General features: G+C 37.0%; 1 protein-coding gene across 2 annotated transcripts in view; it reads right to left on the reverse strand.

Moving 5' to 3' along the window:
• Positions 1–25,953, reverse strand: part of SLC26A3 (solute carrier family 26 member 3) — a 71,259-nt gene that overhangs the window by 27,267 nt on the left and 18,039 nt on the right. The window contains exon 2 of one of the 2 annotated variants that reach the window (XM_079150021.1): positions 303–520. In XM_079150021.1, the coding sequence (XP_079006147.1) occupies positions 303–433 (131 nt within the window). In that variant the 5' untranslated portion in view covers positions 434–520. Of the gene's footprint in view, positions 1–302; positions 660–25,953 lie in introns of those variants that run through there. The other variant, XM_079150022.1, reaches the window with a different exon arrangement.

Genomic DNA, 25,953 nt, shown 5'->3' on the forward strand with positions numbered 1-25,953 from the left:
ATATCAGATTTTCTTTAGCCATAGTAAGATTTATTTGTCATCCTTTGCTTGAACTGTGCTACATTTCATTTGAGAATTTGCCTCTGTCCCCATCTGTTAGTTATCTGATTTGGAAAGATTGTGTGGCTAGCTGAGATGGTATTCATTTCAGACATAACTTTCTGACTGTGGCAGGGAGTAGATTTGGAAACTGAAGACAAAAAAGACTCCTTGGGTGTGGAGTAGAGCCAGAAAGGAGAGCTTGAAAGCTAGACAATTTAGGAGAAAGTCTTCATTTATTCCTAATGGCAAAAATATCTTACCTACAACACAATTTGAGACGATCCAGAAATGTCTTATGATGTCTGTGTTTCTTCTTATGTTCTTCTCCAAAAGCATTTGCAGAGTACACTGGCCTGGCCACAACATACTGATTCCCTATGGGTTCAATCATTTTGCTTCTTCTGGTGTTGGTGGCAAGTGGAAGACCTTTGGAACTATGTGGTGAACCCTTCTTCTTGCCGTTAGCAGGTTAAAATGCCTGAAACCAAACAGAGCTTGCTTCTTAAATAACTCAGAGATAATGTGATGCAATTTACAGATGAGTGAGCTCTGAACTGAATGTTACCACCTTTTGAGATCAAAAGAGGCAGGATTAAGGGACCTAGATTGTGTTTTGTGACAGCGATATCACTTTTTCCTCCAATGAGCTGGACACTGCTCCTTTGGGTAAGTAAACAAAGAGCTTTTATTTAATTTTTTTAAAAGCAGTAAAAATTGACTCAGTGTACAAACCAGTGAGTCTCTTTTCTATATATAAAGTGAGATCATCTTGTGGACTTTTTTTTTTTTTTTACCTAGAAATGTTTCCAAAGTGTGGCATTGGAGAACTTGGAGAGATTGAAGTCTGTTCATTGTTCCTAGGATCAAACAATATTCCAATTTTCTCATCAGAATTTTTATGATACCATATAAAGTGTGTTTAATTTGTGAAATTAAAAGATACAATCTGTTTACTTTCCTATTGTTTCTGAGAGTTGGATAAAGTTTTATTGTTTATAGTTGAGGAAACTATGGCACAGACTAATACTTGGTTACTTAATTTACAAGTGACAATATCTTTTCTAAGGAAAGACCCTGGGCAAGTTACTTAACATCTCTGAGCTTCATCTATGTATCTGTGATGATGATACCCAAGTTTCAAGGTGACTGTGAAAATTAAATGAAAATGTTTTCAAAGCATCTGCCACTGTGCCTGGCACACGATAAGCATTCGCCAACTGCTAGTTATTATTTTAACAAATTGTATGTCTGGATTTTTAATTCTTATCTCAGTCCTGTAAAAGATCAATTTTACAAAAATTTTTTATACACATTGCCAATTTAGCCCTCACAGTTCTTTAAGGCCTTACTATTATCCTCCTCTTACAGATAATAATGTAATCGTATATACATCTACCTCCTTGACAAAATCTAAGCACTTTTTCTTTTTAAATTTTTTGTAGTTGTAGATGGGCAGAACACCTTTATTTGTTTGTCTTTATGTGGTGCTAAGGATTGAACCCAGTGCCTCACACATACTAGGCAAGTGCTCTGCCACTGAGCACCAGCCCCAGCCCTCTAAGTACTTTTTCTTGAGTCAGACAACTAGTGGTGTCAAAACTGGGACTTCCATTTTCAGACTTTGCTATTTCTTTTACAACATGCAATTTCTCTATTGTCTTATAAGAATAATTCAAAGAACATTCTGCCATATATACTCCCCCTGCAACTTGGTTTTATATTATTACCCATAATGCCCAGAGTTTTGTTCCCTGACTGAAATCACATGATTAGTTGAATTATGTCACACCAGATTGTGTGTTGCTACATGGTGCCTTCTCATACCTGAAGGCATTTTCAGCATGTTCACAGAGCTCATGCTATAACCCGGAATCTGCCAATGGCCTCAACTCTTGGCCTCACCTGACTTCTCTTTGACCATCCATTTCTTGATACCCCACCCCGCCCACTTCAATTCTCTAGTACCTTTAACTTTGTCTGTGTTGGTCTTCTCTGACCGCAGCAAAGTGCTTCAGTCCTTACCCTTTAGCAAGGCCCCCAGTATTAGAGACCCTTTGAGTTTTATTACAATTTTCAGATCCTCATTTGCTATTCTTTTTGAGCCTTTTCCTCCATCAAGCAGCTTGTCTTCTCTCATCTCTATTCCCACTTCCATCTTTCCATTCTTACATCCAGGTGTCATACCCTGCTCATTACACAGTACTGCCCATCATCGAAAGAACTTGCACTGTACGTGGTGGTGCATGCCTGTAATCCCAGTGGCTAGGGAGGCTGAGGCAGGAGGATTGCAAGTTCAAAGCCAGCCTCAGGAACTTAGTGAGGCCCTAAGCAATTCAGTGAGACCCTGTCTTTAAATAAAATACCAGAAAGGGCTTGGAATGTGGCTCAGTGATTAAGTGCCCCTGAGCTCAATCCCCAGTACCTACAAAAGAAGAACTTGCTCATTAAGTGGAGCTAGCTTGCTCATTGCCATTCATAGCATAAATTTTTGTCTTTATTTTTTTGCCAATTACCAACAACTCGGTTGGGGTATTAACACTTAAGATCTAATCCATGGTCAATGACCGCTGACATCTTGGGTCTCTTGCAAAGACTATATAGAGTGTCTTCCAAGAACAGCTTTAATCCTGTGAGAGATCCAACCTAGCTAGCCTTAGGACAAAGACTCAAGCATTATGTGCTTTAACTTTTCTGTTTTGCTTTGGACAGAAAGAAAGTAAGAGAATAGAAAAATTCTACTCTCTGGTTGCCTCATTCATATTTCCACTGAAGAACTCACAGAAACTCATTGGTTCTCTTCCCTAAGAAAGATCCTGAAGGTACTTCTTTTCTTCGTTTGACTGTTGTATGCACTCTCTATGCTAAGCCTATACACAACACACACACACGTACACACATATATTTTTTTGCCAGTGACAATAATGGTAGAAAGACCGTCACTTCTATTTAGCTCCTTCTGTCTGAGAACTGTGACTGGCTCTGTAATGTGCTCCCTCATACTACCTCCATCAGATCAAGAGCCTGAATTCTGGTCCTCCTGCTACACACTGGAAAGAGCCTCCTCCTCACACCCAGCACTGCCTGTAAGGGGAGTGCTCAAGAGCAGGAATCAGGGCAGCTCAACCACATTCCAGTTTGCCCCTGCTCCAAAATCTGCTACTTCATATTCCACACGTAACAGACAACCTGAACCCTGAGCCAAAACCCAGATGAAGCCTCTGCTGAAGTGGGCTTCAGATAGTCATAGTGAATGTCATTCATCATTTCTGAGCTTGTGAAGAATGACCTACTTTAGTTAAGAATTCAAAGATGATTTTATTAGCTTTTTTCACCTAAACAAGTTACCGTTCCCCTAGAAATTCTTGGAAAAAAAATTTTTTTTTGATTCTTGGAACACAATTCCATCTTCAAATATTACACCCATTTTAATATATGTCTTCTCAGGTTCTGTTTTATCTTTGTGGTTATATTTCTCTCCGGGTTCCTTAGGGTGTCATTGGTTTCTGTGAAATTGAAATTCATTATTCTTTCCAATAATGTTGGAATTCTGATCCTTATTTGTGAATATTCCCACTTGTATTCACTTTCCTCTGATGTGCTTTTTTAAATTTTTTGGTCTCTAGGATGTGTACATTATATACATAGACACACACATGTATGTACACATATTTCGTATACCTTGGTTTTATGTCTTAGTCATACGCATTTGTCATTATCTGCTTTTTTTTTTTTTAAAGCAGATTTTTAATCCTAGGGTTAATTTCTGAAGTGCTATTTGTCAATTTAACTATTACAGTTTTTAAATAACTTTTTGATACTTGTAGGGATTGTTGTATACATGTCCCTTATCCACAACTTCGAGTTCCACCCAGTTCCAACCTAAGCACTGGGCCCTTCTTGGCCTCTGATTACTGGGAGCCTCCACTCTGAATGCCTACTCTTCTGAGAGGCGTCTTGCGGCTTTGACCTTTCCACAGTTTAGCATTTATCTGGAGTTCTAGACTTTCACAGGTCTGTCTTTTCTGCTGGGAGACAACTAATTTGAATCTAAATGCTCATGAGCAATGCTAGGATTCATTTTTAATTAGTGATAATTTGAAACCAGGTGTGCAGAGCATTTCCTGGCCCCTCCTCAGGCACAGAACGCCAGGCAGCTTTCCATGACACCACCCCTCCACAGCCATCTACGTGGGTCTGCATGAAGACATCACTGAAAATGCTGTAGTGTGGCTAAAATTTGCTGAAAATGCTCCTTTTTCATGGATCTCAAATACGCCTGAGTCAATCAGTGGAAAACCATACGTAAGCCAGACTTATTTCATGAATTTGGTCCTTGGAGAGGGGGAATACAGCAGTGTTTTGATAACAGTCCTTGGGGGAACAGGGAGGGTTGGGAGAAAAAGCAGGACAACTGCTGCGGCGATCACCACCACAGGCATCCCAGTTGGCAGCCAAAGTGGAGCCAGAATCAAGGGCCGGAAAAAGCCCACATCTGTTGGTGTCCAGCTGGATGGAAGCAGGGAGACAGTAGCTGCAGCATGGAGAGGGCCAGAGCGGTGACGAAGAGTAACTCAGTGCTGATGAGAGGTCAGAAGGGGCCTATTTCCTGCTCAGTGCTACCATTCTTCTGTGTCTGTTTCTTTTGAAGCACAGTAGGGTAATTAAAGAAGCTGTATTATAAATGTACACCTGACTGTTTCTTTGGGAGAAATAAGGTGACTGTTATCATGTAGAACATGAATACCACTTGTGTTTTTCTCTGCTATTTAGTGATGATTGCTATTGGCATCTCACAAACACAACATTGATTTTGAAACCAAAGTTGTTCCTTGGAAAGAGGGGATAATAAGGCGACACAGGTGTTTAAATGTGATGGGACTTGGGCGAGGATCCTGAGGGTGTGGAAGTGATTCCCCCAGACGTCTAAGACAAGATGGCTAAAGAAAGGGTTCTTGATTTTTTTTCCTTTAGTCACATTTATGTAGCTAAGTCACGTTTCAGTGTTCATGGTGGCAATGACACGTCTTAGATTATTAATTTAAGAAGTATGCTTATATGTTTTAGTTAATATATAGTTCTAGGAATTTAGCTAGTTTTAGCTTAATTTTAGTCACTAAATTATTAAATTATTATTTTTTAATGAATTCTGTTACTGCACTATCCATAATGCTGGAAAACAAAGTCAAATCTAATTTAGGTAGATGTGAAGCAGAAAAGAGTGAGCATTTGGTGACTATGTAGTTTTGGTGACTATGTAGCATTTGGTGACTATGGTTTTGAATCCCCACTTTGCCCTTGTTGAACTGTGTTTGTTATGAGCAAGTGATTCCAGTTTCAGTTTGTCTAATGGTAAAAGGAGGAGACCATTTATCTTGCTGTAGGGCTGTGGTCAAGGTAAGCTAAAGTATGCAGAGAGAGACATTTTGGCCTTGATTCTATAGGTAACAGCTTTAGGATTGACTGTGTAGGCCCAATTTACAAAATCAACCAGAACCTATTAGAAAATGTTCATGTGGCCACCTTTTCTAGGACTGCATGTTTGCTCTGAGCTTATCTCCAGAAGCAGCAGTTTTCCATTCTCACACGTTTATTTGAAAATAATTTTTAAAGAATCTACCTATCTTACCTGTTTAGCCTGGCAGGCAAGGCTCTTTATATTTTGACTCTGGCCTATGTCTCAAGTTCTTGGGCCCTTATTCATGATTACAGGTTCCTAACATGCCATGATGATTTAACATCTCCATGTCTTTGCACACATAGTTTCCTTTATCTGGCTTCTTCTCCCCAACTGCTAAATTCCAATTCATCTGTAAAAATACTCAGCTGTCCCTGACCATTGATTCCTTTCTTCGTTCCTTCAACAGGCATTGATTGGTCTATTGTTTGTCTGGAACTTGGTTGTATAAGATAAGAAAATGCTGTAAAGTTTCATGAAATCCCTCAGAAAGAGTTAATCATTTCCTTCTTGAAAGTACCTTGAACATGTTTCTATTCCATATCATACTGTATTGTCATTATTTGCTTATGTCTGTCTCGCCTATAAGATTAAATTCCCCAAAAGTTAAATGCCAAATTCTGTTTTTTCTCTTTTACATAGGTCCTATAACATAGTAAGTATGCAAGAAGATTTGTTGGAATAAATTAAACTGTGAACAAAAGATGTATAAGTGATATCACCCTGAAATCTGAAGTTTGCATATACAGGAGAAATACCCAGAATGACTGGTCCAGATAATAAGTTGAAAGAAGAAAGGACGTAAGCTGGAGTTGAGAAAAGTTTCATCAAGGAACTGCTTAATGAAGTTCATGAAGGAAGTGTGGGTCTTGAATTAGACCTCACAGAACAGGAAAGTTTGGAAAGGATGATGAGAAGATAGCAGGGCATGAGCAAATCACACCCAGAGGATAGTAAGAGACCTGAAAATGGAAACAGAAAGCTTTATTGGCCAAAAGACTAAATCATTAGAAACGTACCATAGTAAGAAGTTTCAGGCCCAATATGTGCAGACAAGAATAAAGAGAATTCCTAGCCACTTCTAGAAGGCTTTGTGGTTTTGAGTACTTTCACTTTTCTTCCTTGAGTGATACCCTGTGAACTATGCACAAAAGGTAGGTATTATTATCACCAATTTACAAATGAAAACACTGAAATGAGAGAAAATAAATGACTTGGATGTAACTCAGTGGTAGAGTGCTTGCTTAGCATGTGGGAGGCCCTGGGTTTGATCCCCAGCACTGCACAAACAAATGTACAAACCCACACCTCTAACTAGCAAGTGACAGAGTCAGAGCCAGGAAGAGAAGCAGGTTTTGTGAATAACTGACACTTTACTGCATGTTTTTCTGTGCTGTGTTAATGTAGGACCTCTTAGCCCCTATCTTCATAAGAGACAAGGCACATGCTTGGAGTTCCAGGAGAGGCACCCTTAGCACCTAGTCCTTGAGAGTGGAACCACTCACCTGTACTCTTAACATCACACACACCGTGACCCTGGGCAGCCTGGGGCTCCATCTTCATGACATGACCAGGTTTATTCTCCCCTAAGCAACTCAATACAGTAAAACTGAAGCTGCATTTTCTTTTTTCTTTGGAGACTCAAAGACCTTCATTGTGTGGAAGAGCTAAACTATTATATTAAACTATGATATTATTTATTTATTTCAATAACTTATAAATACCCATTCTCATTCTGTGAATTGTTTGTTTCTTAGTTGAAGACAAGCTATTACTGCTTTTGTTCATTTATTTTTATACTACTAATCCATTTATCCAGAGGGAGAAGGTAAAGTATGCATTAACCCTTATAAACTACTCATTTCTGAAATCAAATAGATACTTCCTAATTTCTCAGTAGAAATGATCTTTATGTGGCCAACTTTCACCATACTGTTTATCTACATGATAAATTCACTTTGGAGAAAAGAATGATTTAGTTCAATGACTTAATAAATTGTGTCCCACTTGTACCTATAAAGAATATTGTAAATTCTTTTCCTGTCATTGTAAAGAATGAACTAGATTTTATGTAGTTAGAGTTGATAATCTATAGGCTATGTGCCCCTGAATGATCTTAGATGTCTCGTGGCACAGAGCTCTCTGCAATGGTCCAGTGATAATTTTTTTCTCTATTTCTATTCCCTATTGACTCTTGATCCTTCTCACTTCTATTGTCTTTTCTCCTTTCCCCCTTTCCTTTGGTTTTAGACTTTCTGGGGTGTCTGGCAGATAAATCCCTCACATCAGGGCCAGATGGTCTTTCTAAATCTCTTCAAAAAGGATGATTCTGTTTCCTGGAGAAAAGTTTTCCTAAAGGCTTGCTTGCTTTGCTAGCCTTCAGAGCAGATGATCTAACTATATGGATTTTGTGGGGAATAAAGGAATTATCTGCATAATTAAGGCAAAACCCACTACTATCTTTGAAAAGGCTATTGAGCCTTAAAAATGCACACAACCATTTACTTGGTAACTTAAATAGCCTAATCAAATATTTACTTCACATTTCTAGTGCTCAAGACATACATTTTCAGCCTATTAGTGGAATCATTCAAAATATTCATGCTCATGGAATAAACTCAAGAATATAACAGTAACTTCTACATAGGCCTTGATCAGAAAGAAAATGCCATTTTCAAGCAATAGAAATTCAGATTGAGGAAAGTGATTATAAGTTTTGTTCCTACCTGAAACACACTCAGTGAGGAGCTTCAGCAACAGTGGACAATTTTTGAGATAAAGCAGCCCAGTTTTAAGAAACAGTGTCCAGTTACTTGAGTCTATAGGTTCTGCATGCATCCATATGTACAGGGATGTCTATATATAGGTTATGTAAGGCAGTGAGTTAATTACCTTTCTGTCAGTTTTAATAATTAACTTTCATTAACTTTTACAACAATGGAAGGACTCCAATGTGGTCTTGACCTTTGAGACTCTGATCAGCAGAAGTGATGATGACAACAGCTTCCTTAAGTTCCTTGTGAGATTAAACCACCTATTGCACTTGTGTGTGTGTGTGTGTGTGTGTGTGTGTGTGTGTGTGGTGTGTGTTTCATTGGTTTGCAGAGATTTGCACAACAGAGGTTAAAAAAAAAAAAAAAAAACCTTGGCCAGCGTTATCTCCCTGACATTTTATCAACCAGTTTAGATGGAAGTGCAGAGGTGTTGTTTCTTGGCTGGATGACTCCATGAAATGCTTAGGAACTGCAAAAGGGTAGTGTACAAGTTGACTCCTCGTATGATAAAGGCCCTTGCCAGGAATGCTCTCTCAGCTCCAGGCAACAGCACTGTTTGCACTCTAATTTCTGCTCCCACCACTGCTTTTTGCTAAGAGCTAAACCCTGTGTTGCTAAAACCAGTGAATACTTTCAATCCTCATTCTACTTAACCTCTTAACATTTGGCCCTGCTACTACTCTTCCTCAAAGTCTCCTCTTTCTAAAATCTGCTCACCACACTTCATTGCCAACTCCTTTTCTCTCCAGTTCCTTCTTCAGCATTCTCCAAGGTTTTGTCCTGGACTGTTTTCTTCTCTCTCTCCCTCTTATCCTAAAGAAGAGTCCTGTGGTTCCCAGTGACCTTCAGACAGCTAACTGCTATCCTCAAGATCCATATATTTAAATCCTTGCTCAACATCTCTACTTGGATACTCCTATGGCATCTCAAACTTGACCTATCCAAATCTGACCCCTTGAGCTTCCCTTCCAAATCTGCTTCATCTCTGGTCTTCCCCATTTCAGGAAAGATCATGCCCCTGTGCTCAAGTCAGAAACTTGGGAACTTCCCTTGACCCTTCCCCTCACAGACAGTCTTCCCATTCCTGTCAGTCCCTTACCAAGTCCTCTTGAGTCTACCCCCCAAATATATCCCAAAGCCATCACTTTGCCTCATCTTCACTCACCTCCCTTGCCAGAGCCCACCACCACCTCTTACAAGAGCCTCTTGTTGCCCTTCTTGCTTCCTTTCTTAGCCTTCCTAGTCTCTTTTCTACCAATAGCTGCAACGAACTTTTCATGCTAACCCTCTTCATGGGTCTCATGATTTTAGAAAAGGCCTCCAACATCTCTCATGATGTCCCCCTGCCCAACTTCATCTGGCCCTACTCTCACCATTGCCTTCTCCACGCCTGCCATACTGGTCTCTGTTAGTCCCCTTAGTTTGTCAGCTCCTTTAAGATCTCATTTTCTCTGCTTAAATTCCTTTTCTCTCCCTCTGTCTGACTTTGATGTTACTTCCCTTTGACTTTCCAATCTATATGCCCCCTTGTAGTATTCTCTTGTAACTTCCTATGCTTTGTTTTTCTAAACACAGCAGCATAATTTAAAAATACACAATATGTGGCTCCTTCATTAGGATGAAAGCTCCAGGTGGGCAGGAACCTTGACTCTCACTGTGCTCATGACTACATCCCAATACCTAGAATCAATCAATCACAGAAGAACCAACAATGGAACAGCAATATTAGTTGATTTACAGTTAAATGAATAATTTGTATTTGGTATAACACAGTTGCAAAATAATTTGGACAGGTCATTAGAGATTGTTTTGAGTTATTCTAACCCATGTTTTAAACTCTGGTTCATAAATCTACTATGTAATTAACAATAGTGTCATTTACCTCATGCTTTTAATAATTAACCTTAATTCAGTGCTTACAATGGACCAGAGACTATACAACATATTTTATTATGTTTATCCCATTAAATCCTTTGCAAGAACCATATGCAGCATAGTATTTTCATTTCAATTTTTACAAATGAGTATGTTAAGATTTGCTTTAAGTGGTAGAGCCAATTAGAACCCAGGCAGCCTGACTTTGTCATTTCTTTGACTACTATATAATACTGCTTTTGATTATTTTGACAACTGTACAGCACAACTATTCAGAATCACTGCAATTGATCAAATTGTGTATTTATGTTTGGTTGTTGAAAAAACTGAAAGAAGAGTCTCAGAACCACTTATCAGATTAAATAGACAACTTATTTAGGACCAATAAGAGATTTGTAAGTTTAATGGATAGAAGTGAAATAAAAATAAATAGATAACATTTCTATACATATACATATTAATAATAACTGAATAGAATGTGTAGTAGGAATAGGAAGACACCTTTGATAATAGCAACGATGGCTACAAAGATTAGTGGGAATAAATCTTATCTAAAGATATATAAGAATGCTAATGAGAAAATAACAAAATATCATTAAAGGGCAAAAGGAAAATTTGAGAAAACTCTAAAGCCATTCATCCTTGTGAATGTGAAAGCTTGATAGTTAAAGAGTCTTCTTCACAATAATCTATTACTCAAATATTATTATAATAAAATTCTTAAAGGTTCTTTTTCCACAGAAGTGAATAAACATCCTAAAACTTGTATGGAAGCACAAAGGACTGAAGAAAGTCAGGAAGATCTTAAAGAAGAAAGAATTGGGAGACTTATTCTGCCTGATACAAAACTTAGTTCTAAAGCCATAGCAATTATGACAGTGCTAGGTTTGTGGTATAAACAATAATTAACAAAAGTGTTAGAAACATATTGAAACTTGAAACATGATGGAGGTTACATGGAATAGAGAAACGATGAACTTTTCAATAAATTGTGCTGAGACAACCAGCTATCCAGGTGCAGCAAATAATAATTAGATATATATTTTTTTTTATTGTAAACAAATGGGACACATGTTGTTTCTCTGTTTGTACATGGCGTAAAGGCATACCATTTGTGTAATCATAAATTTACATAGAGTAATGTTGTTTGATTCATTCTGTTATTTTTTCCCTTCCCCCCCTTCCCACCCTTCTTTACCCTCTGTACAGTACTTCCTTCCTCCATACTTGCCCCCCTCCCTAACACTAACTCTAACCCTAACACTAACCCTTCCCTCCCCCCCATTATGTGTCATCCTCCACTTATTAGCGATATCATTCGTCCTTTGGCTTTTTGAGATTGGCTTATCTCACTTAGCATGATATTCTCCAATTTCATCCATTTGCCTGCAAATGCCATAATTTTATCATTCTTTATGGCTGAGTAATATTCCATTGAATATATATGCCACAGTTTCTTTATCCACTCATCAATTGAAGGGCATCTAGGTTGGTTCCACAGTCTGGCTATTGTGAATTGAGCAGCTATGAACATTGATGTGGCTGTATCTCTGTAGTATGCTGATTTTAAGTCCTTTGGGTATAGGCCAAGGAGTGGGATAGCTGGGTCAAATGGAGGGTCCATTCCAAGTTTTCTAAGGAATCTCCACACTGCTTTCCAGAGTGGCTGCACTAATTTGCAGCCCCACCAGCAATGTATGAGTGTACCTTTCTCCCCACATCCTCTCCAACACCTGTTGTTGCTCGTATTCTTGATAATCGCCATTCTAATTGGGGTGAGATGGAATCTTAGGGTGGTTTTGATTTGCATTTCTCTAATTACTAGAGATGTTGAACATTTTTCCATATGTTTGTTGATTGCTTGTAGATCTTCTTCTGTGAAGTGTCTATTCATTTCCTTAGCCCATTTGTCGACTGGATTATTTGAATTCTTGGAGTAGAGTTTTTTGAGTTCTTTATAGATTCTGGAGATTAGTGCTCTATCTGAAGTATGATTGGCAAAGATATTCTCCCATTCTGTAGGCTCTTTCTTCGCATTGCTGATAGTTTCCTTTGCTGAGAGAAAGCTTTTTAGTTTGAATCTATCCCAGTGGTTGATTCTAGCTTTTATTTCTTGTGCTATGGGAGTCCTGTTAAGGAAGTCTGATCCTAGACCAACAAGGTGAAGATTTGGACCTACTTTTTCTTCTATAATCTGCAGGGTCTCTGGTCTGATTCCGAGGTCCTTAATCCATTTTGAGTTTAGTTTCGTGCATGGTGAGAGATATGGGTTTAGTTTCATTCTGTTGCATATGGATTTCCAATTCTCCCAGCACCATTTGTTGAAGAGGCTATCTTTTCTCCATTGCATATTTTTGGCCCCTTTGTCTAGTATGAGAAAATTGTATTTATTTGGGTTTGTGTCCGTGTCCTCTATTCTGTACCATTGATCTACCTTTCTATTTTGGTACCAATACCATGCTGTTTTTGTTACTATTGCTTTGTAGTAGAGTTGAAGATCTGGTATTGCAATACCCCCTGTTTCACTCTTCCTGCTAAGGATTGCTTTAGCTATTCTGGGTTTCTTATTCTTCCAGATGAATTTCATAATTGCTTGCTCTATTTCTGTAAGGTACGTCATTGGGATTTTAATTGGAATTGCATTGAATTTGTATAGCACTTTAGGTAGTATGGCCATTTTGACAATATTAATTCTTCCTATCCAAGAACATGGAAGATCTTTCCATCTTCTAAGGTGTTCTTTAATTTCTTTCTTTAGTGTTGTATAGTTCTCATTGTAGAGGTCTTTCACCTCTTTTGTGAGATTGATTCCCAAGTATTTTATTTTTTTCGAGGCTATTGTGAATGGGGTAGTTTTCCTAATTTCTCTTTCTGAAGATTCATCACTTATGTATAAAAGTGCGTTGGATTTATGGGCATTGATCTTGTAACCTGCTACTTTACTGAATTCACTTATGAGTTCTAAGAGTTTTCTGGTGGAATTTCCAGGTTCCTCTAAATATATAATCATGTCATCAGCGAACAGGGATAGTTTGAGTTCTTCTTTTCCAATTCGTATCCCTTTAATTTCTTTGGTTTGTCTAATTGCTCTGGCCAGAGTGTCAAGAACGATGTTGAATAGAAGTGGTGAAAGAGGGCATCCCTGCCTTGTTCCAGTTTTTAGGGGGAATGCTTTCAGTTTTTCACCATTTAGAATGATATTAGCCATGGGCTTAGCATAAATGGCCTTTACAATGTTAAGGAATGTTCTCACTATCCCTATTTTTTCTAGTGTTTTGAGCATGAAGGGGTGCTGTATTTTATCAAATGCTTTCTGCATCTATTGAAATAATCATGTGATTCTTGAGTTTAAGTCTATTAATATGGTGAATGACATTTATTGATTTCCTGATGTTGAACCAACCTTGCATCCCTATAATTAGATCTTAATTTCATGCCATATGTCAAATTTTTTTTCAAGTTCCCTAGAAGCCCAAATATAAAGATTTTAACTTTTAGAAGGAAAAAAAAAAAAACCTATTATAGCCTTGTCATAAAAGTATTTCTTAAACAAGTTACAAAAATGTGCACATCATTAAAAAAGAGATGAATAAATCCAACATCATTATAAATAAAATCAGAACAAAAATGAAGTCAGACTCCATACTGGACAAGTTATTTGCCCCAATTAAGTCCAGAATTAATATCCAGAAGATATAAAGAACCCCTACAAATCAGTAAGACAAAAAGGCTAAATTCACAGAAAACTTGATGTGCCACCTAACACATGAAAAGAAGTAACATTACACTAGTGATCAGAGAAAAGTAAATTGAAACCACAATGAGATACATTACACACCCATCAGCAGCAGGGCTGTATCTAGATTTGGTGGGACTTGAAGCTTGTGCAATTTGTGGATTTCATTTTATGAAAAAGAAAACACAATTGTAAATACAAAATTAGCCATGAGGTTTTCAAAGAAATCTATGTGAATGAAGTGTCCTTAAGCTTAAACTTCATTTGTTTCATGGTGAATTTGCTTTTGCCTATCAGATGGAAAACACTATGCCTGTCTGGGAGTGTAACTCAGTGGTAGATGCATGCTTAGCATGTGCAAGGCCCTGGGTTCTATTCCCAGCACACACACATACACACACACACACACACACACACACACACACACACAGCCTGACAATATTGTCACAGAAGGTGGGAAGCAACAGGAACTCTATATCCGGAGGGAATACTTTAAAAAATTATTGCAATTATTAATGCATATTAATTGTACAAAATAATAGCTTTCTGTGTGACAAGGAACTTTTGTATTGTTTCTGTGAGTGTAAATTGGGGCAGTCATTTCCCAGAGCAGTTAGACACTCTCTCGTCAAGTTGAAGATACATGTTGTCTAAGACCCAGGAAATTCCAATCTTTAGTATATATCCTTAAGGAACATTGCATGTGTTCAAGGATGCTCATGCAGTAATAGCAAAAATATAACAATGAAATAAGTAAATGTCCTCAACATCTATTAACAGTACGATGGATAAAGAAGTCATGCCTTGGGGCGACCCCTGTCGGGCCCCCTCTTGTCCTGCAGGAGTTCTGTTTCTATGCACTCATGAATAAATCCTACTGAAAAGAAATCCTGCTTTGCTCATAAAATGGAATTCCAGACAATGATGAAAATTAATGTATTGTGAACTCATTTCACAAATACATATTGAGTCAACAAATTTTTAAAGAACAAATACAATATATTCTGTTTATAGAAAGTTTAAAAACATGCAGAAGTGGGATTGCTAGATTACCTGGTAGTTCTATTTTTAATTTTTTGAGGAGTTTCCTTACTGTTTTCCATAATGGCTGTATCAATTTCCACAATTTCTGGGCCAATTTACAACAATTCCACTTCTGGGTATATATCCAAAGGAAATGAGATCAGTAAGTTCAAGAATTATCTGTACTCCCATATTCATGACAGCATTATTCACAATTGGCAAGATATGGAAACCTGAGTGTCCACTGGCAGACGAATGGATAAAGAAAATGTGGTATGTTTACACACTAATATTCATTCATAAAGAATTGGCAAATCTGGCCATTCGCAACAACATAGATGAAATCAAAGGGCATAATGTTAAATGACATAAGCCAGATGCATATAGACAAATAAAGTATGATATCACTTATATGAGAAAATATAAAGTTGAACTCATGAAAATCAAGAGCAGAGGCCGGGTGTGGTGGTGCATGCCAGTAATACCAGCTACTTGGGAGGCTGAAGCAGGAAGACAGCAAATTTGATATCAGCCTTGGTAACTTACAATACCCTGTCTCAAAAGTTTTTAAAAAATTAAAAAGACTGGGGATGTAAGTTAGTGGTAGAGCATTCCAGGGTTCAAACCCCAATACTGCAAACACGACAAAACAAACAAACAAACAAACAAACAAACAAAGACAAGGGTAGAATTGTGAATTGTGGTTGCCAGAGACTGGCAATGGAGAAAATGAGAAGACGTTGGTCAAAAGATAGAAACTTTCAGTTATAATATGAATAAATCCTGAAAATCTAACATATAACATGGTTACTATTGTTAATAATACTATCTTGTATACTTGAAATTTACTAAGTAGATTTTAAGTGTCGTCACCACACATACACCCATCTGCACTCACACACAAAGGGTAACAATGTGAGGTGATGGGTGTGTTCATTAGCTTGATTGTTGTAGTCATTTCCTAAAATGTACATATATAAAATCATCATACCTTAAAAAAACACAATTTTTATTTATCAAAAAAGAGGAAGGATGAATTTATATTTTTGTCCTAATAAATTTTAAAAAGCAAAAATGTTTATGATTCCTAGCTATATATCAAATGTATGCAAAACAATAGAAATATAAAAAGAAGTTTAAGATAAGGGTAGTCTTGTGAAGAGTGGGGGAGTTTTCTGGGGAAGACTAAATGGACTTCAACTGTATTTGTAATGTTTTATTTCTTTTTCTTACTGTAGAATTGTGAAAAAAATGTTGAGGTATATATTAATTTCCTGGGGATGAGAGCACAAAGTACCTCAAACCAAGTGGCTTAAAACACAGTTCTGGTGGCAGAAGTGAAGGTGTCTGCAGAGCCGTGTTCCTGTGAGAGGTTGGGTGCCTCTTCCCATCTTCTGGTGATGGCCATCAGCCTTTAGCATTCCTCACTCCAGTGTCTGACACTGCCTTCACATGGTGTTAGTATTGTCTCTGTCTTTGCTTCTTCTTCTAGAGATATTCATCATTGTCAATTAAGGGCCCCTTCTATTCTGGCATGACTTCAGCACAGCTAATTACATCCACAAGGACCCCTTTCCAAATAAGGTTCTGAGGAACTGGGAGTTAGGTCTTCAACATATTTTTTTTCAGGATACAATTCAATCAAGAACATGGTATGACTTACATGCAGTGAAACATGAAAATCTGGAATGTACATTTTGATGAGTTTTTACAAATGCATATAGCCTCATCATGTATTAGTTTTTTTATTTAACCTAAAAATGATCACTTGTTTGGGCTGGGGTTGTGGCTCAGTGGTAGAGTGCTTGCCTAGAACATGTGAGGCACTGTGTTTGATTCTCAGCATCACGTAAATAAATAAATAAATAAATAAATAAATAAAGTTATTGTAAAAAATATCATATATTTGGTGACTTAAAGCAATACAAATTTATTATCTTACACTGCGGTAGGTCAGAAGTCTACATGACTTTTACTGCACAAAAATCAAGGTAACTACAGAGCTGTGTTTCTGGAGGTTCCAGAGGAGAATCAATTTCCTTGTCTTTTCTAATGTGTAGAGAGTCCTCCCACATTCATTGACTTATGACCCCTACCTCCACCTTCAAAGCCAGCAATCTCTACCCTTTCTTCTGGTGTCAGTCTCTCTCTCTCTTCCTCTAACCACAGTCATGAAAGCTTCTCTTTCTTTTAAGAGCTCATATGATTTGGTTGGACCCACTTAGATAATCTTCTCATTTCAAGATCCTCAACCTTAATCACATCTGCAAAGTTCTTTTTGCCACATAAAATAACATATTCACAGATTTGGTACATTAGGACATGGAGACCTCTGGAAGTCATTATTCTGCCTATCACTTTATATAACATCCCCCCATTAAAGTAGAGAACACTTCCATCCCCTTCCCCAGAAAATACCTTCATGTCTTTTCTCAGTTAATCCCAGCCAACTCCCAGAGGCAATCCTTGTTCTGATTTCTATCATCCTTGATTAGTTTGGCCTATTCTTGAACTTCATATAAAGGACATGTTCTCCTTTGTGTCTGGCTTCAGTCTTATAGCTTAAAATGTTTGCAGTTCATCTATATTGTCATGTGTATCAGTTACCCATTATTTTCTTATTGATGGATAGTATTCTATTGTAAGTCTATGCCAATTTTTGTTTATAATTCTCTTGGTGAACATTTGGATCGTTTCCAGCTTGTGACTATTGTAAATATTCTTATACAAATATTTTGTGGGTGTATTTCTTAATTTCTTTTTGGTTCTGTGAGAATTGCTAGACCATAGAATAGAAATATGTTTAACTTATGTAAGGCTGCCTACCAGTTTTTTAAAAGTGGTTTTACCAGGGCAGGGGTTGTACTTCAGTGGTAGAACACTTGCCTAGCATGTGTGAGGCACTGGGTTCAATTCTCAGCAGCACATATATAAAGATCCATCCACAACTTAAAATTTTTTTAAAAAGTGGCTTTATCGATTTAAATTCATATCATCAAGGTATGAGAATTCTAGTTACTCCTTATCCTTGTCAACACTTCATATTATCAGTTTTCCATTTTAGCTCCTATGGTGGATGTTTGTTTTATTTCTTTAATTTTTTTCCCCTCAAGCAACAAAATAAGGAATATTCCTTAAAAGTTCAGCCTTGATTTTGTGGGGTTAAACCTTTGGTGTTATACATTAACAAGCTATTTTTTTAAATTTATAACTCTATTTTATTTATATTTTTTTATGTACTGAGGATCGAACCCACACATGCTAGGCAAGTCCTCTACCACTGAGCTGCAACCCCAGCTCCAACAAGCTATTTTTAATGCCATTATATGATCATAACTTAGAAATACTTTTTTTTTAATACTGTGGATGAACCCAGGGATACTGTACCACTCCAGCCATTTTTATTTTTTATTTTGATACAAGATCTCACTAAATTGTCCAGGCTAACTTTTAGCTCATGATCCTCCTGCCTCAAGTATCCAGAATCACTGAGATTATAGATATGTGCCACTGCACCTAATTACTGAAGCACATTTAAACTAATAATTCAACATTTGAAACAATATAACAAATTTATCAATTTACCCATATATTCAGGAAATGAATATTTTTCTATTCCATCAAATTTTATCCTTGTAATTGCTATGATTGACTTAAATAGTTCTCTTGACTTCTCAACATGCTTCTCCTTCCTGAAGATGAGTTGTGTTTTATTTATTTATGTTTTATTTATATTTTATCCTAAGTGCTTAGCATAGTGCTGGGCCTATAACCAGGGTTTAATAAGGCTATTGTTAATAAGCTAACATAAGCATATTAATTTAATGCACAGAAAAAGAAAACCTGCAGTGTAAATTTTGAAATATTAATTTTAATAGAAAACCTGCAGTGTAAATTTTGAAATATTAATTTTATCCCATTTACAAATTTGGTTTAAGATACCATCCATTTCTATTATTAATTTACAGTGGAAAGTATTTGTTTAATTAAAGAAAAAATTAACATTTGTTAAAAAAAATGATTTTTGTTATCTACCTGGATTCTCCTAAGCCATGGAGTTTTTCACTCACGAATTTGTTTTTGATGTGGTGCTATGTGACTTTTAATACTTCAGAGAAGGTTGTTTTATGTTTAGTAATGTGGTATTACCTTACTCTACAGCACAAAAAGAAGTGGCCTTCCCACTGTACTGAATTCTATTAAAAACCAGAACTTCTGAATAAAATGTTCATGACTCAAACACAGTTTAAATGTAGTAGAAATGCTTATGTGGGTACCCCCCCAGGGGTCTATGATTAGAATTCAGAGAATCTACTGAAGCCCTACAAAAATGTCTGTGTGTGTGTGTGTGTGTGTGTGTGTGTGTGTGTGTGTGAGAGAGAGAGAGAGAGAGAGAGAGAGGGAGAGAGAGAGAGACTGAGATTGTACAAGTGTGAATTTTCCAGGTGAAATATTCCATAGTTTCCATCAGGTTCTCAAAGGCAGAAAAATATGAAGAGTTATAGAGCAGAGTTAATACATTTAATAATGTAGTTATATAGATTCATTATGATGATTTGTGTAAAAAAATTAGTGGGGTTATTTGAATAACTAACTTGGTTTTTCTTCTCCTGAGTTCAATGGATGGATCAAAACAAATTCCCTGTCATGATGCACGTGTCCTCGTCCCCCGCCTTGCACAACATTGACAAAATAAGGAGAAATTAAATCAGGAGGCAAATCTCTTGGTTATGGAAGGAACAGCAAAACTTTAACTCCTCTATCCGTGTCTTGATTTCAAGTCAAACTGATTTTTCTAATAGACCCTGGCTGTCTTTACAAAGATGCCCATATAAAGCATCTTGTTCTGTTTCTTTGAGAAGTTTGGAAATCGGATAGTTATATGCTTCATGAAGACTGAGTTCATCAAAGAAAACAATTCCCCAGTTTAATATGAAGCTCTGTTAATCTCTCTTAGTATTAAGTCCAGAGATACCAAATGGTAACATAAATGTCAGAATATAGAGAAAACAGTAAAACTAATCAGTAACCACTGATCAGAAACAAATCAAGCTTTCTAATATATTTTATTTGTTCAAACTTGAGAACTGAGAGTATAAAGAGAAAAAGAGAAACAATCCTGCAAAATACAATTTTAAAGACTTTTCCTTCCCCTGGAACAGTTTGGCTTAAAGTGACGTCATAGAGTCAAAGTCATCCTCAGATACACATGTCGGGTGGGGTGGTTGAGGGAAGGAGTGGGACATGATGTTGAGACACTTGCAGGAAGTACACTTTGTACAATCTTGACAACAGTCACCTGGGGCTCATGACTCTCCTTTCTTGCATAAGTCACATTTCCTTTATTGCTTCTTATTTCAATTCATTTTATTATGTGTAGCAGTATGATAAGATTTCTTATAGCAATATTGGAATGAAGGATTAAATTTTATATGTTTAAATACAATGTGATAACCTTTTGTCCTCATCATGTTCAACCTCGCTCTTATTGCCAGAGTCTTCATTTCAGAGGTGGGACTCCTAGTAAAATAATGGGTGTGCATGTGGGTGTGGGATGGGATTTGTCATTTTGAAACTACCCTTCACTTTATTGTCAATATTATTTAACATTTTGGAAGTGGGCCAACTTCATCTTTGGAAAAGAGCTGGCTCTCCCCCCAACCCATGATGGTGGGATTTTTCTAATAAAGATTTCTAACATAGATGTGTCCCCATAATTCCCAACATATGGGTGATAATGAAATGGAGTTAATCCATTTTCATTGCTTTGCCTAATCAAATGGCTCTTTCGTGGCTATTTTCCTAGTTCTTAATGCAACTTATGGACACTTTTCACTTCCTTTCTGGCACTCTCCTTTTTTGCCTTCTGTAATCTTAAATTTCCTTTGATTTCCCGGTCTCTTATCAGTCTCCTTAGATCTCTTCCTCTTTCTGCCATTATTCCTGGTTCCCCAGAGCTTAGTTATGTTTCCCCGCTCTTTTAACTGCACACTCACTCTTTTAGAGAACTTTATTCTCTTCTGATCATGATCAGCATCTGTACTCATCGCTCTTATTCAAATGCAGTCTTGTACTTTTGTCCACCTACAAGAATGCTCATTTTAAGTGACCCTGACTCACCTCAAACTTAGGATGTCTAAAATTTCACATAGCAACTTAAAACAATAGCATGGTAACATTATGCATGCATCAGTTTGGCAAAATGAAAAGGTTTGGTTTTGTTGGTGAATTTATCAACATTTGAAAGACATTTATTAAAATTTTTAAAAATGTCATTTGACTTGGCACTTCCAATTCTAAGAATTTAACTTAGAGATACCTGTTCATAAATAGGTCAAAAATTGTAAATAAGAATTTGCATTGGAGCTGTATTTTGTGGTTGCAAACAGCAATATTAGCAAGGAACAACATCTTGCAAAAATCATACTACAACTCAACTACTTATCAGTATAGAGTTGGTTAAATATATTAAATACATCCATACAGTGGAATAATATGCAGCCTTTAGAAAAAAATGAAGTATATCTAGAAAGCTCTATCTTAAAAATATACTATTAAAATCAATGCAAGTAAGGGTTGTCATGTGTGAACATACTTGTGTAAAAATAAATTATAAGAAAGAATATTCAATAAACAATAAATAATCATTATGGTTTCAGAGTAGAATTGAGAAAAAGAAGAAGAGGATTTTTCTTTTTAATGTATACCACACTTTATTGCATGATTTTTGAAAATTGAGTTTTGTTGTTGATACGTTGTTTTTTAATGCTTCTTTTCTTTTTTCCTACGAATTAATCTCCTGGTTTCCCTGATTTCATTCCCATCAATTTCTTATCACTTCGGCTTGAGCCCTTGCAATCAGCCTCGATTCCTCTTTCCTTTCTGACTTTATTATAGAGTTGCTAAATCCCTTTTCTTTGCCAGGCATCTCTTGGTTTCATCTTTCCCTCTCTTTGTGGCTTTCTCTGCCCTGATCTTGATATTTTGCAACATATTTTCACAGAGAACATGGATAAGTCACTTAATCACCCTTTCCTTTCCTCATGTATAAAATGGAAATAATAACCCCTATGTGGTGGGAGGATGGCTATTTTAGAATTTAAAATAAAGTTCATTTAAAATGAAGTTTCTGGCACATCTTATGTACTCAATAAATGTTATTTTCTACTTTATCTCCACAGTTTTTTCCTATTACTACTGAATCCTCTAATTCATACTACATGTTGTTACAAAGTTAATTTTCTTTTTTTTTTTTTTTTTTTTTGTGGTGCTGAGGGTTGAACCCAGGGCCTGTGCATGTGAGACAAGCACTCTGCCAACTGAGCTATCTCCCCAGCCCACGAAGTTAATTTTCTGACAATATTGTTTTAATCATTGAATCCCCTTGTTAACTCCTTTTTGTCCTTGAGCCTATTTTGGAATCATAGACTAGACAAGTATAGCAGTACCTGATGGCATTGTGACACTGTGGACTTGTACCAGCAGAGTTCTGGGCTACTCCTGGAGTAAAGTTTTCTTACAGTCACACCCCTTCCTTCTCAATCTGTGAGTGTTCTTGAAACACTCATGGCTCTAATATGAGTAGAAACCAATGAGTAAGTAGAGGAAGCCCTGACTTCTCTGTCAACACTCAAGATTTTGCACCAATTATTTCTATCATTCTATTTCATTTTCTTTTCTACTTTCCCTTAATTTGACTCAAGTCAATCCATTTCTCTACTGTCCTTTCCATATTCATTTTCAAAATGGAAAAAAAAATCCTTATGGTACAAAAGTTACATGAACAAATAATAAATCTTAGTTTTTTCATTGTAAAAATATAAATGTTATGGAAAAACAGGATAAAAATGAAATTCCCCACCTATCACCCTAATTTTACTTATTAACAAACAAGCTGATCAAAAGTCAGTTGAGATGAAATTTTTGGTTGCTTCAGTAGACTTAGATGAAAACAGTATAATAACCTATTTTATCTTTTTAAATAGCACTAATCTTTTATTTTCAAGTGGTTTTGGTGGATGATGCAGAAATTGATTTTCTAGATGTGCTAATAGAAGAAGAAGGCACTGCTCTTTCCACTCTGAGCAGAACTGGTACAGCCAGGCACTTAGGCCTCTGTGCTCTCTCCTCTGCACTTGGGCCGCCCTTGGGTCCTCCCAATTCATGTTCAAAATTGAACCATGACTTTACCTTCCCTCCACGGCTCTGGTCTTTCAGGGCTCCTCTTTCTTCCGTACATAGGTAATTTCCCAGGCACCACTCTGCCTCCTGAGCCCGAGGTATAATCATTTCTTGGAGTGACCAGCTGTTTCCTCAGGGCCTCTGTTCTCATCTTGTCAACATTCCCCACAGACCCTCTTGAATAAATTCAGTTCCTATACTTGGTTATTGGCCTGAATTGGTAATTGATTCATGGATGCATTGAAATGTATATTATTGTCTGGTTTCTCGACAATATAGAACCGATTGAATGGGATACTATGGTCATTTAAAAAAAATTATGGGAGCTGACATTTAGCTACAAACATAACCCTGCTATTGCGGCATCGTTCCTATTAGAAAATCAGATTTGACTCTTAATCTTTTGATTTATTATATCTTTTTGAGAATGCAATCCATTGTGAGTTTAAGGACCACTTGTCCTGTTATTTATAATCTTTGGATGTTTTGTTGAATTCATTATAAGGAGATTGAATAGACAGGTACTGTGAACTTTATTCTTTACCAAGTAATTAAAATTTTAGAAACAGAGGGAAAAACACATAAATCATGGGCAACTGGGCATGAAAAGGAGCAAAAGATAACTACCTTTATTGAAAAGAGAATTCTCTTGACAAAATTTATTAATGCTAATTAATTATTGACTTTTTGTACTTGCAGTCAGTACTGCATTGCTGTTTTAAAAAATTAGAAACTGAGTTTCCATTGGCCTTTCTCTTTTGTTCTAAACATTCAACAATACTTCACGATGACACCAGTAAGGTTAACCCAGCAAGAAAAGGCAGTCAAAATCAGGACAGGCTATTGTGAATTCTACATCCCTTTAGACTGAAAATGGTTATCTCAAAATTTCATTATCTTATACACTTAATTTAAATTTGTTATCAATGTCAAATTTCATCTTCTACTTTGCATAACTATATAGCCCTGAGAAAACTACAAAACAGGTTCAGTCTTAGTGGCTTGTCCTTTCACTTTCCAAAACGACATTGTCATAAATAAAGATTACTGTTTCAAAGCATGTTATTTAGACATTAAGTGAGACTGGGCTCAGCAATGAAGACCCCTGTGGTGTTTGACCTTTTCTGATAGTAGGGTTTCTTCTTGTCCCTATTTTTCTTTCCTGTTGAATTGAAAAAACTCATTTCCTAATATTATAGTTCTTAGATTATTTTTAGATTTTTTTTCTTGTGTCTGTAAAGGGAATCATTTTGACAACAAAGAATGTGAATCAGACATTCCCATATTTATTGTGCGCTTCAGGAATATCTTTGCAAGGTCTCTGGCTCATGTAACAGAAATCAGCATTTGTTCTACAATTTTCTTAACAAGCCTGCTTTGATTGTCCTTCTATCATCCATCTATCCAGCACTGGTTAACTACCTAAAATATGCCTTCACCTCAACATTTTCCACAATTCTATCATGTCCTGCATTTCTTCTTTCCCATTGGGAAAATACTGGGTAGTTACTGAGGCAGACAGTTTTGGCTGCAAATAACTAAAACTCCAAATCAAATAGGTTTTAACATAAGGAAAAAGTAATGTCTTATGCAACTGGAAAGTTCAAATACAGGCTTCAAAGAAGGCTTGATTTGCCTTCATTTCTTTTGAGAATTTCTTGGCTCTCTGTCCTTTGTAATCTCCATCACCCGCTTGGATCTTCCTCCTAAGAACTGAGATAGAAACTATTCATTGATTCCAGTAGAAATTGTAGCTGGATCCATTATCCGTCAGCTAATGGCTACCTTTCCAAGCCCCCTTGAAGCTGGGCATGACCTCATGACCAGGTCTGGTTTATAGGATATGTACAGAAGGCAGGGAGGGAGAGCGCTCTCCTTCTATATTTCCTCCTTCCTGCTGTATAGAATTTGGACATGGTAATAAGTCACCTTGAACCATATAGATGGTGACACCTTTGAAGACAAAATCATCTGGACTCTAGAGATTAAGGTATATCAAAAGTTAAAGGATTCTGGATCCTTGACATTGTTGAACAGCTGTAACAACCTTTAATGGCTTATGCCTCATTTGCAATTCGAAAAAGAGGTACTCATTTTGTGTAAACCCCTGCTCTTTTAGGTCTCTGTAGCATAAAACTAGGACCCCTGGAGTCCCTGAGGTCAAGACTATTTTATAATAATGGTGTGGTAGCCTGAATAATGGCCCCCTAAAGATGTTCCACACCCTAATTCCTGGAACCAGTGAATATGTTACTTTATGTGGTAAAGGGGACTTTGCAAATGTGATTAAGTTAAGGATCTCGAGATGGGAAGATATATCCTTGGATTACCTGAGTAGATTTAATTAAATTACAGGATCCTTACAAGAGAGAAATGAGAGTAGAATTAGAAAAGAAGCTATGATACTACTACCTCGGTGGCTTTGGAGACAGAGGAGGGCGCTACAAGTGAAGCAAAGTGGCAGCCTCCATTAGTTGAACAAGGTCAAGGAAAGGACTCTACATGGTTCCCTCTAGAGGGAACCATTCCTACCAACACCTTGACTTCAGCACAGTGAGACCAATTTTGGACTTCTGACCTTCAGAAGTGTAAGATTATAAATTTATGTTGTTTTATGCTATCAGGTTTGTGCAACTTGGTTGCAGCAGCAATAGGAAACTAGTACAAATATTTGGATGTTATTTGTCGTTTTCATTCTCATTCTCTTTCAGGCATACAGGGGAGTTTTCCAAAGGCTATGTGATATATCAACAGACTGAGCGGGGTGCAGTGGCACACACCTGTAATCCCTGCAGTTTGGGAGACTGAGGCAGGAGGATCACGAGTTCAAAGCCAGCCTCTTGCATCAGATGTGAGAATCTTGCCGT

Source organism: Sciurus vulgaris, assembly GCF_902686455.1.
Source record: "Sciurus vulgaris genome assembly, chromosome: 8".
NCBI classification, from domain to species: Eukaryota; Metazoa; Chordata; class Mammalia; order Rodentia; family Sciuridae; genus Sciurus; species Sciurus vulgaris.